We start from the raw sequence: 15,436 nt of genomic DNA on the forward strand, positions 1-15,436 counted from the left end.
CAGCTATTAGCGTACTCCTCGAGTGCAAAAGCACAACACATTTTGAATGTTTACCAGAGTAACTAGTGTACACGCTGCTGTCATTTGCATATGATAATTGGCATCCCTCAAATGTGTGAAAGCTGCTATTCAACATGTGCTTTTACGCATCCTTTAAATAACTCAGAGCTCACTGGAGAGTTCAGGGGCACCCCAGGTTGGAACATTCCCTGTGGGCGCAGCAGAGTGGAAGGATGGTTTTTTTTAATTGCTTGCAAAAGAGGGACATGTTCGGGGGAGTGAATTTCTCAACTAATGCTCCAAGGGATTTTTCTCAAATTTCTGGCTAACTTCTGCAGGAGAGCCACCAGCCCTGCTCTTCCTGACACCACAGGCACTTGCCAGAAAAAAACACCAATGTTTTCAACACATTTGAGATCTCCAGGAAACTAACACCTCTCTGAACTATTACTAAGTGGCAATAAAACTTAACAAGTGAAGCGACTGCATGCAACAGGAGCTATCTTCCATGTAGGAGCTAATTAGGAGACTGAGCTGCATTACAGAGCTGGACATTACCTTCATTCTTTATGCTGGGAGCATCAGGATCACTGAAATTAACCTCTGAAACTACCAAGAGGAGGCTGTTACAAGTGCCTTAGTAAAGCCATTATAAAGCAAAGCCATCATAAAGACCTTCAAAACAACAAAAATATCCCCTTATTGCAAATGGAGAGATGAAATTAAAGTCTCTGCTAGAGTACAATTGGCACGTTGGTATTATAACTGGAACACAGCGCAGCCCTCACTGTAAAATCACTTGGGCACAAGTGAGGTGGCTGGGACTGCTGTCTTACAAGTATAACAAGGCATCAGTCTGACCCCATAAAAAAAGCGAGTGCAAATTCATATATAATTCTCACTTCAAAAGATGATGCCAATATAGTTCTACTGAATTATACATTAAACAAATGCATGCTGAGGAGAAGCAGTCTCTAGAATCGGCACAGATGAAAGAGTACAATACAGATGTACTCTATTTACATATGCACACATGGATATATGTATATGTGGGTGTACATATAAAACACACACATCTGCACAATGACTCTGTACTACACAGGAATTTTAACTATGTATGCTGTACTCCCCCAAGATGACCTCCAGGCATCAGCAAATATTTAGTGTCTCATGCCTGACCATTTGTCCTCAGGTTTAGCAACACTGACTATTCATCACACGTTAAGTGATGCAGAGATGAAAAGAAGAATGATTTCCCACAGATGAAAGCCAAGCAATGCTAGAAGTAAAACAGTGCGGTTCTGACAACTACTCTTTTACTCAAATCTGAAGTTTTTGCAGATTATTAAGGACTTTTTTTTTTTTAAACAAGATTATTTTATTCTGTGCAAGGAACAGAGTTACGGCTCTGCCCTAGGCTATCTCAGATAATGAAGCCATGAGGAGTGTCTATCTTGGATGGGACACCCTGGACTTCTGTTTATTTTTATTTCTAATTTTGGGTGCTGGCAGAAACTTAACGACAAAAAAAATATACAGCCCTTTGATAGAGATAATATGCCTGCCTTTAACAGAGAACAGCACGCAGGAGCATCATCAGGTCTTCAGAAACAGGCAAATGAGCATAACAGTGCTGGGCAGTGCCATTCCATTTCCCTTTGTACCTGTTTGGAACTTGGCTCTCGCAGACATGGACTGAACTGACATATATTTGCATCTGCTGTCACCTTAAGATTACCTCAATGCATTATGCATGGAGAAGCATCTGAACTGAACCTGGAAATCAATGTCAGGGCAGGCTGTGGCAGCAAGTAGTGTTATTAAGAGTCCGCAGCTGCCAGGATCCAGAGCTCCTGCTGGAAGTACTGGAGGGCACATCTACGGGACTGGCTTTGACCCGTGTTTTTTGATGTTCTGGCTTTCTTCTGCATGGTATGGCACCTTCTGTGGGCGGGGAAGAAAAAAGGCCTAAAGCTAGGGCATTTCTCAAGGCTTTTTTTTTCCACGAATTACTTCTGACACAGAAGCTCCTAACCCCAGAATGGCACATGCATTTGAGACATGCTGCAAAGGCAGCCTCTCAGCAGGGAGGACAGAGCTGTAATCAATAAATAAAACGGGTATTCTCTTGGGCCAATCCTTTCCTCCATCTCAAGGTGCCAAAGGAGTCCACTCATTTCATCTTTCTGAAACTACATTTGTTACAAAGGAAAAAGAATCTTTGATTGTGAATTTAGTTTGCATATATGTATACTCAAAATAAAGCATGTGTACATGCTATTCAACAGTAAGGTTAAACAACTACTATGTCTAGCCAGAGAAAAGCTCATAAAACACTGCCAAAAGACAGACACAAAGATGCAGATGGGCTGAGACATGAGAGAAAATTAAGCCGTGTTGCCACAGAGATGCAAAGACGCTCCACTTGATTCATTCTCTTGACCTCTTTCCCAAGCCCACAACACAACCAAGCTCCAAGATGTCTCCCAAGGGATGGAAGCCCCATTTTGTGATTCATCTCAAGTTGGACTGGACAGACTACTATGAGATGAACAAACGTACTGCACAGTAGAGATGTGTATTAGCAAAGGAACAGTCACACTGGTCCAAAAGGTCTTTAGTATCTAATCCTGAGTGCACAAGACATTCGTTACAACAGAACCCACAGATGAATTAGGGCAGCAGATATGGTCGGCACCTCTGGAAACAAGGCTGTTTGCTGGCAGCCACGGATCTTTTTATAGCAAACAAACATTGGATTTGGTGAAGAATCTTTCGTCTCAGTTAAATACAGTTCACTTGAGGCCTATGTGGTGTGCAGAGGTGTACAAAAAGGAAGTAAACTTTGAGTAAGGCAGGAAGAGGAACCCTCTTTGGAAGAATCAAGGGACAGTATGCTCTGTAGGGCAATTTTTACTTTTTTCTCTACAACTTGCCTTGCCTGTTGGCTGTGGCTTTGCTGACAAGAACACCACACTTTGCCCTCACAAAGAGGGTCCATCTAAAGCCTGTGTATTGCATCTGCATCCAACACGTGGCTCCAACGGGTACAGAAAAGCCATGCAGACTCTCTGCGTGCTATGTGATGTTCATCCACAGAGCACAGACTACAGGATTTGCTGACGTCTGCGGACAAATTCTTCAGTGTGTTGGGGAAGAAATACTCCCCCCGAGTTTCTCTTTCAAGCCTTTAGAAATCCTGCCCTTTCCTACCAGCCTCCTTCTGCTTATATCAGTCATAAAGCAAGAGGCCTACAAATGCAATCCTAGAGGAACAATTTGCATGCTAATTGCATTTCAGCAGTTCCATTTTTTATTTCCCGCTGTTGCTCTTACCTGCTGCTGGTTTTCCCTTTGAGAATGCAGCCTGGCTTGTATGCATTCCCTGGTCTCCTGGAAAGCCTGTCTTTGGGACACCTCTGCTGGGTAGTGGGTACACACGCCTACAATGTTTGTACAGGAGAAGATGAGAACATTGGAGACCAGCTGCAACAAAAGAAAAAAAAAATACTTGATTACACTTTGGAAACCTGCCATCAGTAACAAAGCAGCAGCCAGAACTCAGCCCATTCCACACCTCTTTGGTCCAATCCATGGTTAAACCTTAAGCTCTTAATTCCAATTTATTTCACTTCTCTAGTTTTCAAATATAAAACTTCTATATAAGGCCTCAAATATATGTTCTTACCGTTGTGTATTACTTCTCTGGTAAAAAAAAATATACAGCTCTACTGGCAATGCTATAGTCTTACCCTTGGTAATCCAAACCTTGGAACTACTGTGACAAAAATCCACCTAAAAATGCATCATTACTCTGTCAGCTAAGAGTCAGCTAAGCCTCGTGCAGACAGAGGGACACAAATATTTCCACATTTGCGTACTTACATATCTGGCTTGAAAACATGCCAAAGATATATATAACTGCTATTTTGAAACAGTGCTTAAAATAGTGAAGGGAAAATGCTGGTATTCACAGGGTTTAAGAGCAATTCTTTCTTTATGTAGTTCATCTCAAAAATTTATGTTAGTAGGTTAAAAAAAATGACATTTTCTACATTTCTATGAACATAGCTACAGAACAAGTTATTAAGTCTGATATATATTTGGACTAGAGGTGTACAAAAGAAAAGCTACATCACTGCTCTGCTTCCACATGGATTATGTTTTGTAATAAAGCAGTCACATAACTTTTGCTGCAAACTAGTTTCGCAACTCTTATTTCCTAACCATTTTTTAATAAAAACGAAAAAATAAAACACGGCCATTGCTGGCATTTGGTTCACGTATAATGTTCAAAACTACTTCTGGCAGTATCATATAAATATTTTCCCTTGACAGAGGTCAAAATATAACTTCTGGAGAGCTGCACAAACTGTACTGTATCTCCCTCTGAGGACACTTATTCAAAACACCTCTCATCTCTTCTGGCGGGGAAAGACTGTCAGACTTACAGGACTCTTAAACTAAAACAGGGACCTTTATTCTATTCCCTATAGACCAAATATATTTCAAATACATCCTTTGCCTTTGTTACTAGTAATTTCCAGACCAGTCCCTTCACTAAAAACACAGGACCAGGCTCTGAAAGGCAACACCCTTATGGGTATCGCTCAGGCTCCAAGCCTGCAGTGGGTGCTCACGACTCTCCAGACCAGAGAGGAGAGGAGCTCTCCTGTACCACACATCAACACCCTGAAGAGCAATAGAAAGTCCACTGGGATTACACAAACATCTTGACTACATGCAATGGACGAAGGCATCGGAAATTGTTTTATTAACAACTCTCACCTGAAGCAGGTTTTAGGCAGGAAAACTACATCTTTCAGCTCAAAATTAAGCAATATATTGAACTACAACCAGATGAGGGACTTCTCTCTGCGGATGGCTGCCAGTAGATGGCAACACACAAAGCTCCTGTACCCTGCTGCATTTTGGGCTGCATCCCCGTAGCAAGTTCCCACACTAGTGCACTACACTAAAATATGACGACTTGCAGGTTATAGATACCTGTGGGTGGTTATCTTCAACACCGATTAGATATATCTGCAGATAACTGGTTTTCAAGGAGGAAAGTCCTTCTCATCCCCTTCAGATTGCTCCCTTCATCCTAAGAGTCCTCACATGGGACAGAGATCGGGCTAAAGTGCAGTTCATACACGTGAACATGCAATAAACCCTGATCCTAAATTCACACATTTACAAACCCCTGCTATTATATTCTCATTCAGCTCTTTCTAAGACTGGCCGGATCGTGACAGGTCCAATGTCCTGCAGCTCTTCCCAGAGCAGATCAGACATCAGCCAACTGCCAAGTACCCTAACCCACCACTGCATCCAATGGGTGTTCATTAACACCGGTGTTCATGAACATTCATTAACACTGGTGTATCATGAAAAAACAGCTTAAAAACAGAACAGAAGAAGGACTTTCCTGGGAGTTACTCAGATTCCTGCTTCGTGGCTGCATTACTGGCAGTTTGCGAACAACACTTCTACAAGTTCAAGATGGTTATTATCAGCTCTAACAGGTTAACACTAAATAGCATCATTTGCACAGCTGGATTACAGCAAGATTCCCCAGACCTCTGTATTGGAGCTATTCAATTTTACAGTAAACAAAAACTTAGTCAGAACACATAAAGCAGCATAAGTATGCTAGATATATTTGGAATGGAAAAAGATAAGTGCAGAGATTACTTTCAGGAAATCATCAGCCTGTAGAAGAGAACGCTCCGAGGTGACAGCAGCCTTTCGATATCTAAAGGGGAACTACAGGAAAGAAGGGGACAGACTCTTCAGCAAGGTCTGTTGTGATAGAACAAGAGGATAGATTTAGGTTAGATGCAAGGAAAACATCTTTTACAGTGAGGGTGGTGAGGCACTGGAACAGAGTGCCCAGAGATGTGGATGCTCCGTCCCCGGAGACATTCAAGGTGAGGCTGGATCAGGCCCTGGGCAACCTAATCTAGCTGTGGTGTCTCTGTTCATTGCAGGGGAGTTGGACTAGATGATCTTTAAAGGTTCCTTCCAACTCTAAGAATTCTAGGATTCCAAATACTCAGCTTTCTTTTTCAACGCCAAGAAACCAAGACCCCATTTCACTTCTAGCTAGGGCAACCCCAAAGCAAACTTCCCAAAACAGTGACTCAACTCTTGCACCAAGAACAGGGGATAATGTGTGGCAGACAATGTATCAGGAAGCAAGTGAGCCAAAAAAAAAAAGAACACCTCAGACCTGACAACAAGCTTTCCATGGGTAGATCTCAGTGGCAACAAACAGCCTCCCAGAGGGAACAACCATGAAGACATCATTGCCCTGAGGTAGCCCTTAGAAGCCAAGCAGCACAGCTCAAGGCACGTGATTACGCACAGAGATCAACTCTGCCAGTGCGGAATAAAAAAAGCTATCAAACATGACATTATTCATTAGGTGTGCAAAACAACAAAGCAACTTGACTTTTAAGCTCTCACCGATATCATTCTACACAGACCCAGGGGACTTTGCAGACTAATTTACCAGACAGACTCAGATGACCATGTTTTGTCAAAAAACTACAATGCAACATAATTTTTAAGTGGAAAGAGATAGACATCTGTACGTATTCTGTTAAATAGAAGCTCATTTAATTCACTGTATTACATCTTCGCAACACTCTGAACCATAGGGAGGGAAATTAGAGTGTAGTGTTAAGTGTACAAAAGATCTGCAGAGGTGTAAAACTGAAGCTCCTACCATCTGCAGCAATGCTTGTAATATAGGCAAGATCATTTTGTTCAATATGTATTCACAAGCATTTTCTTCACAAGTATTTTGAACTATATTAAAGCAGAAAAAGAAAATATCTGATCTCATTTTTTTTTTCACAGTCCGTTGTCTTAATAAAATGAATTTGTACCCTGTTTGCCAAATGGTACTACTAGCTTATCGGCTTCTTTGCCATTTTGCTATGGTAACCAGCTTCAGTCCCAGGAGGAAAGCGATGATGTAGATATTAAAAAACTGAATCTCTAAGCTCCATTGCCTGAAAAGTAGAAACATATTATTGCAACTATTTCAGACAATCTGTGTTGAAGAGCTGTTCAAGGCAATGGGAAAATTCGGCTGTCTATTTTAGAGTTGATTTCCTTCCCCTGCCTAGCTAGAGATACAGTCTGAGAAGATTCCCGCCCTTCTAATTTTGGAAAATAATAGTTTATAAAAGACTATTTCACTTACATATAACTCCTAGATAAGCTATTCAATCAGCCTGCAGTAAAACCATATTTGAATGTTTCATAAACTGGTATGTTTACTCCTACAGCATCTGCGTGTGGCAGAGAAGTGCTATTATTCTGATGTTACTGAGGCAGAGATGTTTAAAGGCAATTCAGCGCCTAACAAAAAGCTACGCACTAGGAGGGCCCTTCAAAAAACCAGCGCGACTTCTTCCTTCCACTGAAATTACAGATTGGTCAATCTCAGTCAACAGAACAGACTAGACCATTTCTTGTCACTTTGATTTATCTCGCACTCAGAGCACTGCAATGCTTTTGTTGAACCTCTTGCAGGAAACTGTTTTCAATATTTTTCCCTTGGTGACTGAAGAAAAAAAATAGAAAAGAAATGGAAGCAGTTTATTTGCACATGTTCTAGGAGTTATGAAAACCTGGTATTACAAAATCAGAATTGAGAGCTAAATCTGGCCTGGCTTTGTTGTTACAGAATTAATGTTTTGGGCATTCAGGCAACATTGAGGAGGAGCCCTGATGGTTCAGTGATCAGGGAGAGCCTTCCAGTAGAAAGAAATACCAGCTTGAATCAACATTGCCAGGCTTCTCCTGACTGTCTTTCTATTCTGTTGTTCTTCAAACACCAGCTACTATTCAGTATGTAATTAAGGGACAACAACATACTTAGGAGAGATAGCACCAAGATAAATGTTGTTAGTTCCTTTCCTCTGTCACATCTAACAAGGTTGATTACTACCATGAAAAGATGGGCCAAATTTCTCTGAATATTACAGCTTCTTGTAACAATCATGGCTTTTTACTCCCTTCCTTTTTCCTTTTCCTTCCCTTTCCACCAAGTTGCTTTGCTTTGGTCAGCTTCTCTTGCAGAGGTTCTGGGTTATTTATTTTCTGAGATCACAGCATTAGGTCATTTTCAGATAGTTTATAATAAAATCCAGCAATACATTTTCTATTTATTTTTCATTTAAATTGAAATATTTTAGTATTTTCACAAAGTCCCACTTTGCAAACACTCACATCTTGAACTTTTACTACGAGACAGTAAAACCGTCACAAAAGAGAAGGAAAGTGCCTTCCATGGGGATCAAAAAGTCACAGCAAACCATCAAGAGGAAATGATTTGCGTATCCCATCTTTCTGGAGTTTTTCTCTGCTCTGCCTCTGCTTTCCAGCTCTCATAGTACTCATTCAGTAGGAAATCTTATGTTAAATCAATTATCGGTACAACAGCTAGATTAAAAACAGATAACAACTCAGTTTCTAGACTACTTTTTGCTGTGGTTGTATACTGAGTTGACAAATTGGATCAACTATTAATGATAGGGGCAGACATTGAAATTAGGTTTACTTTTGTAAAGAGATCTTTTTCTTTTTTAACCACAAAAAAATTGTTATAAAATCTTTAATTCTTATCTGTAACAGAACATAAGAGCAAAAATGTGATGGCATACAAAAGCTCTAGCTATTTCTGTAGCATCTATGTGTGCAATTCAGATTGGAGGCACGGATGTATTGTAAAGTTCAAAATATAAGAAACAAATATTATGAAAAAAAATTGTTACGATGCTATTTTCGTGCACCAAACAGCACTTAACCCTGTATTGCTTCTTTATATTCTAATATCTGAAAAAAAGAAAAAAAAAGGAGCAGCTACAGAGCCAAAGGCATAATTAAAATTAAAACGAAAGACAACATCAGCTGGCTCCAAGATCAAATTACTCACGCATTTGAGGCTGTATATACAACAACATCTTTTGTTTCCCAAATCTACAACTAACAGAGTACTAAGAAAGAGAAAACCTGTATATTATGTTGGAGAGATAATTAAACCATCATATGGTCCTCCTCTCATGTTTGGCCAGTAAAGAACTAGTGAATAAATTAGGAGGAGTTCTTATTTTAAAAGTGACAAATATTTTTACTGAAATCTTGAAATAACAGCATTAAGAAAAGATTAACTCAAAACACTGGAGACTCAGAACAATTTTTCAGAGTTGCTCTGTGGTGCCCTCCCTGTGCTCTGGTACGTCTGTGCAGCAAGCACTCACTTGAATCTTAAGCAGAACAGAAAACTGACAATGGCCACCATTTCCAGACTTCTTTAAGTGCACTTTATGCACAAGTAGTGCTACAGAAGCCAGCTCGGAAAATTTTAATGCTTCCCTAAACCATAAAGCAATTTAATGATCCCCAAAGTAGCAGAATTTATTGAAGAGCGATGCTCTCAACTGGCAGAAAATCTACTCAGAACTGAGAACCGCAAAAAATTCTTTGTAGAAATACTTCTAACATTTTTTTTTTTTTGCATATTTCTTCCATTTGGGAAGTCGGTAAGCAGTACAAGTTGTCTACTTCAGCCTTTCAGCTAGACTCCATATCCAGCATAATGTTACTTCTTGAGGGCAAATGAGTGAGAACACTGAGAACACTGAAAGAACCTCCATGCCACTTATGAATGTCTCTGCTCAAGAATTCAAGTCAATAGAAACACGACACTGCAGCCTTCCATTCTGTATAGATCTGTGACCATCTCACCTTTCCACCCCAATATGTGATGCTCTTCTTCTCCCAGGGGAAGGACAAACAATTATCTTGCCTCACTACATTCAGTCTTTCTTTAGAATAAAAAAATCACTATCTGGATCACCTTTTATATGCATGCCTGCAGGTAAAGTCTTGATACATTACACACCTCATACAGAATAAAAAATTAAGATTTTGATAGTTTTCCATTCTCTAAATTGCTTCAGCTGAAAGGCAAATGTTTGTTGCTACTTTCTTAATTCTAATCTCACACCCTGCTTGACAAGATTTCCATTCATTTACTGCTTGCTGTAACTGCAAACCTGCCATGCACTCCTTCTTACTGATATTCTTGCTGCCACACAGAATACAGAAACATAAAGGACTGTATTTATGATTTGTTTTTATAACTAAAAATTTTAATCCCAATTAAAGAACAAAATATTACAAACAGATGTATTTTTAGTAAGCAGCTCAAGAGGAAACAATTATACATCAAACTGATAAATTCTACTTCTTCATTGCTGCCTTTTAAAAAAAATACTTTGGTTTTCAAGGAATAGAATATACTGTCCTGACCTTGGTCTAGCACCTGCCAAAAGGGGTCTTTCTGTGGCTGAATTTCCCTGGAGCACTGCCATGATGCCAGCAAAGCATCCTCTGCACGGTGGCACAGCCAAGAGGGGAGGAAGCGTTGCCTTGCACTAGGAACAACATTGCAGGGAAGGAGATTTCAGGCCCTATCATCCACCCTCCCATAATCTCTGTGGCAACCAAGCATTTGTGCATTGTCACACTTAGCAAACTTTTTGAGCTACAAACAAGGGACAGTTTTCAAGTCAGGAACCCTGATGAGTGTTTATTTCCAAGCAATAGAGGTATCTACGCACAAAGAGTTGCACAGCCAAATATAATCCTAGGGAAAGAAAAGCTCTTCAGAAAGGACTTCAAACATTCAATACATCACCCCAAGGTCCCAGAAGTGGATGAAAGCTCCTGGTCTTACTGTGCATGACTTGTACCTGTCACTGGGTTTGACCCACAGTGGGAACATGCATTTTTTTTTATTTGGATCAGTGTGTACATGGTACTTTCCTAAAACATATCCACCAAGAGACCTCTGCAGACCATCCTTTGACATCCCAGTTCTTCAGTCACCTCTAAGTGCCACTGCTTGCCCCCTCCATCCTCCTGGCACAGATTGCTCTGTCTTGCCCATCAGTCTTGCAAGCTGCCGGCAAACGCAATTCACAGAGAAAGTATCTTTTCCAAGACCCATGGCTGCTTCCAATGGCTATGAGAAAAAATACTCATACACCTCCATTCCTTAGTGCTTCTGGGAATGTCTCTGGGAGCCCTGTACTCAGACACAGGCATCGCTCCTTATCATCCACAGTCATTTAAGCACCAGACTTTACCTCCCAGTCACTGGGAAAACAAAAATATTTATCTAGTTACATGACAGTCTTATTTATCTGGGAAAATAGAACATTCGTCAGTTACTCAGCAGGCAGAAATGAGTGCCCTAAATATGGTCTGTAAAATATAAAAATCATTATTTCCCAGGCACTTGAGTGCATTTTTTTCTGGGAGATGGTGAATTTGGTTGGTTCTGCTTGTTTGTGTGGAGGAATAGAAAATTGGAGAGAGCGGAATACATAAGCTGAGATTCATTGCTGTATCTTATAGCCTGGCTGCATGAGCAGTTGAGCCTACTGATCTCTGAACAGACTGACATTCAGCAATGCAGAAGACTATTAGCAGGCAAATTCTCAACCAAATTTTAACTGAGCACAACGGGCAGCTTGAAAGCACATTCCTTGACCTTCAGCTTTGTCATAGTGAATTTCAAAGGTCTACAGTAGAACAACAGATTTTAGAGAAAATCTCCAAAAGACTCTTCAGAATAGTTTATAAAGAAATGCAAGACAATCTAACAGCACTGGTTACAACTAGCTCTGTTTGCAATACAAATCACACAACACAATTTAGCCAGCCTTTATCTCATTACATCCAGACCCCCTTCCATCTGCCTTTAGACCTGCACCACACCACTCTCTCTGTCTTTTATTCGGCCTTCTTTGTACTGTAACTCTCATTATTATGGATTTTCTTCTCAGTTTTTTTTTTCCCCAAGTGCACACACAAACGTACAACCTCACAACTCCAGGATCAAACCAAATGAATATTTCTAAGTAAGTCAAGATAAACTTCATGATTTTCTGATCGCTCCAACAATGTGGTTCCTCTGCTACTAGAGGTGCTTTTCACAGTCCAAGACACATTTTAAATTTTGTGACATCTGAAGGAAAAAATTTCAAGGTGTACTTTCAGAGCATATGTACTGAATACATTCTTCAAGTCCCATACTGCAAGACTGCATCATTAATTTCCTTAAGCATTATGAAATGGCAAGCAGCTGGATTCTTGAGCTGGGATATGCTATAGCCAGAGGTTATTCTTGCTAGGATCGTAAACCTTCTTTTCTTGCTGTCAAATGTTTGAGATAAATATAGTGAAAATGTTGGTACTATGATACTGTAAAAATGCAAATGCTTAACAGAAACAAACAAATTAACCTCATTTCAATGGAGATGCATAAGTTGGAAGAGACTTTGAATTTGGACAAATGAAATAAGATGGATCTGTTGAGCATTGGGCAGGATATGAAGAAAAGAAATCCAAATTTCTTGAGCTAGTGGAAAATTCTGAATCTGTATTTCAGCGTGTACTTTTATTCTCCCAAAGATTATTAGCAGAGATTATGCAGCTGAGTAAGTTTTCTGAGGTGAACTTAAAATAGACCTAATGTCATACTGACCTCCCCAAGAGGATACTGTACACCACAGAACTGGACTTTGAAAAGAAGAGTGAATTAGGAAGAATAATAGTAACCTAGTCTGAGGAAGAAACAGAAAAAATAAATATTTTTTTTTAAATTTCAGAATATTTTGTAACATGACGATATGACAGTAAAGAACTGAAGAAATCCCATGGATTATGTAGTTCATTCCCTGCTCGCCTCTTAAATACAGCATCCAAAAATTGATACAACGATCAGACTGAAGTTTAAATGGCATCTAATAGCCATACTTGTTTGTTTCATATTACATACAATACCTTTCTTAATATATCCCAAAGAGACACTTCCTTTTCCTGAAGCGAGCAATAACGATCGTGAACGAATTCGTTTGCAATCTCTTTTCCCTGTCATCGTCATCTGTTGCACCACAGCATAAATATTTAGTGATGGTTTTGCATTTGATTTTTCATTTCCAAGAACACAGTACCTGTGCAGTTAGCCTTGCCTGGTAACCATTTCACAAACCATCACTTATATCATTTGGAGATTTACTAGTATACTTGAAAATGAAAAGATTTTATAAAAAAATGCTTTAAATGTGGAGAATTACTGGGCAAATAATTGCTTTAAAAGGAATAACATAGCTGAGAGAGATTTTCCTATCTACTGAAAATGAGGTGCAGTTATTGCCTTCATGTCTGGGAAATGAGAGGCATATAAAAACAAAGAATTTATTATGAGATGATGATAATTTAAAAAAAAAATAAGATAGTGCAAATTATTTTAGTGTGTGATCAGTACCATGACTGTAGTTTGAAACCATAAATTGGTTCTTTGCTGTGCTACTGTAATGAGATACATTTGTCGGCTTAAATCCCACGGGGAGTGACTAAGTAGCTCGTGATAGGATGAAAGTATTGGAGCCAGTTCTCTAGTCTTATCAGTTAACTCTATCAACTTAAGACAGATGGAACTAGTGAAAATGATTTGGAATTAATCTCCAAGATCTTTGCTCATCAAACACTTCTTAGTGCTTTATGATAATCAATAGTAAGCAAACATGAGATATCCCTTCAAAGGCAAAGCAGGTGGTCCCTGACAGATCACAAGGATAACTAATACTTCATCTGCTATACAGGAGGCCCAAACACATCCTAATATGCATCCTGCTGCAGTGCTCCTAAAATAAGTAAACAGAAGAGAAAGTGAACGGATGGTGAAAGTCATAACTCCAGACATGCAGTGGAAACCCAGGCAAAAACAGAAAGAGAAGAGACTTGTATAAAAGAATAAATGGAGTCTTTTCTGCCAGTGACTCCTATCCTCCACTGCGGTGTCCAAGACAGTCTTTAAAACTAGTTACTCTTTTGACATCTATAACATCAAATACTTTTCTTAGAGGGTACAAATGTTTCTCACAATATTTCCATCAGAGTGTACAGAAAATAATCATGTAACTCTTAAAAGACAAACCACAAAATACACCATCTCAGATCTATCTTGCTTGCTTATAACTAAAAAAAAATCTCCAAATTTCGTTCTTTTATTTCAGAAAATTGTAGCAGAAAACAACTGATAAAAACAAAAAGTGAGAGTATGGTAGAACCTCAGAAGAAGCAGAATCAACACCAACCAGGACAGAAAAGATGGAAACGGAGATGGAGAATCAGAGATCAGAAAAGAAGGCCAGGTCTGGTAAGGTATGGAAAGAAAAGCACAAATGTTTTGCACATTTTCTGCAGTGACTACACATTTGTTTCATACACAAGCTGAAATCAAACCACTGCTTTTTTCATGCTTTTTCCACTCATGCTCCATCACAAACTGGGCTCACAGCCCCTTCAAACAGCAGGTCTGCAAAGAACACAATGCTCCGCTGTCGCCACACCTTGCTGGAGAACACACAGACATTCAACACTGTTTGTCCTGGGACTGCCTTAACCAAGAGGATAGAATTAAAGTTGCAGAGGGCACCTAAATGCTGAATAACATTCATCATCTCACAGGCAAATTTTTAACAGTTTCAATCAATCCTCAGTAAGAAATATAATGCATCTCCAAGCATGAGCACCCAACTTCACAGCTTCAGTTTGCCCTTAAAGTACCATTTTTACAGAGTAATATTGATACATCTGATTATCGGCACCAAACAGATCTCTCCAACAAATGGCTGTTTAATTAGTTCAGAACAAGCTGTGCTGCTTTCAGACAGAAACCAGTTGGAAAATTAGCACTAAGTTTTATTGGACTGTCAATATCTATTTGATACAAGTGAATATCCAGGACTTGGACTACAAGGAGGGTATTTACCTTCCCAGTATTTCCTCCCACTGCATGTGGGTCAGATGCTAGAATCTAATCATGATTACATCAAACTATGCATACATCAGTTGTAAACAACAGGAAATTAAATTCTAGAACTTATCTATCCACAGGAATTAAGGAAGGGAATTTGAGATTTAAAACAGTGAGACCAGAAATACAATACTGAGTGACTTCTCATTCCTTTTCTCAATCCAAGTACTGTGAGAAGGGTGATTTCATGAGAAAGGTATTGAAAAAAAAAAAGACCTAAAGAGTACACTGTCCTAAGCCCACCATTGTATTTAATATCATAAAATATATCTAATAACAATATAATATATAATATTATAATATTATAACAATAAAACAATATATAATAATACAATATTATATATTATATCTAATATGTATATTATAATAATATAATATCTAATATAATTTAATATCATAAAATATCTCTTTATCACTATGAAGTGCAAGTCTGTGAGATGACACTGGGTAGTGAAGAAACTTGGTTGATCATGAAGCACCTCCTTGCAAGCTTGTCTTCTCAGCTCTACTCCTGTTCTCACTTTA

At 39.2% G+C, this 15,436-nt stretch overlaps 1 protein-coding gene across 3 annotated transcripts in view; it reads right to left on the reverse strand.

The window, feature by feature from the left end:
• ADCY5 (adenylate cyclase 5) overlaps positions 1–15,436 on the reverse strand; it is a 206,368-nt gene that overhangs the window by 88,041 nt on the left and 102,891 nt on the right. For all 3 annotated transcript variants that reach the window (XM_021397477.1, XM_021397476.1, XM_021397478.1), the window contains exon 2: positions 3,337–3,486. In XM_021397477.1, the coding sequence (XP_021253152.1) occupies positions 3,337–3,486 (150 nt within the window). The remainder of the gene's footprint in view (positions 1–3,336; positions 3,487–15,436) is intronic.

The sequence above is a fragment of the Numida meleagris genome, chromosome 5, assembly GCF_002078875.1.
Source record: "Numida meleagris isolate 19003 breed g44 Domestic line chromosome 5, NumMel1.0, whole genome shotgun sequence".
In the NCBI taxonomy this organism is placed as follows: Eukaryota; Metazoa; Chordata; class Aves; order Galliformes; family Numididae; genus Numida; species Numida meleagris.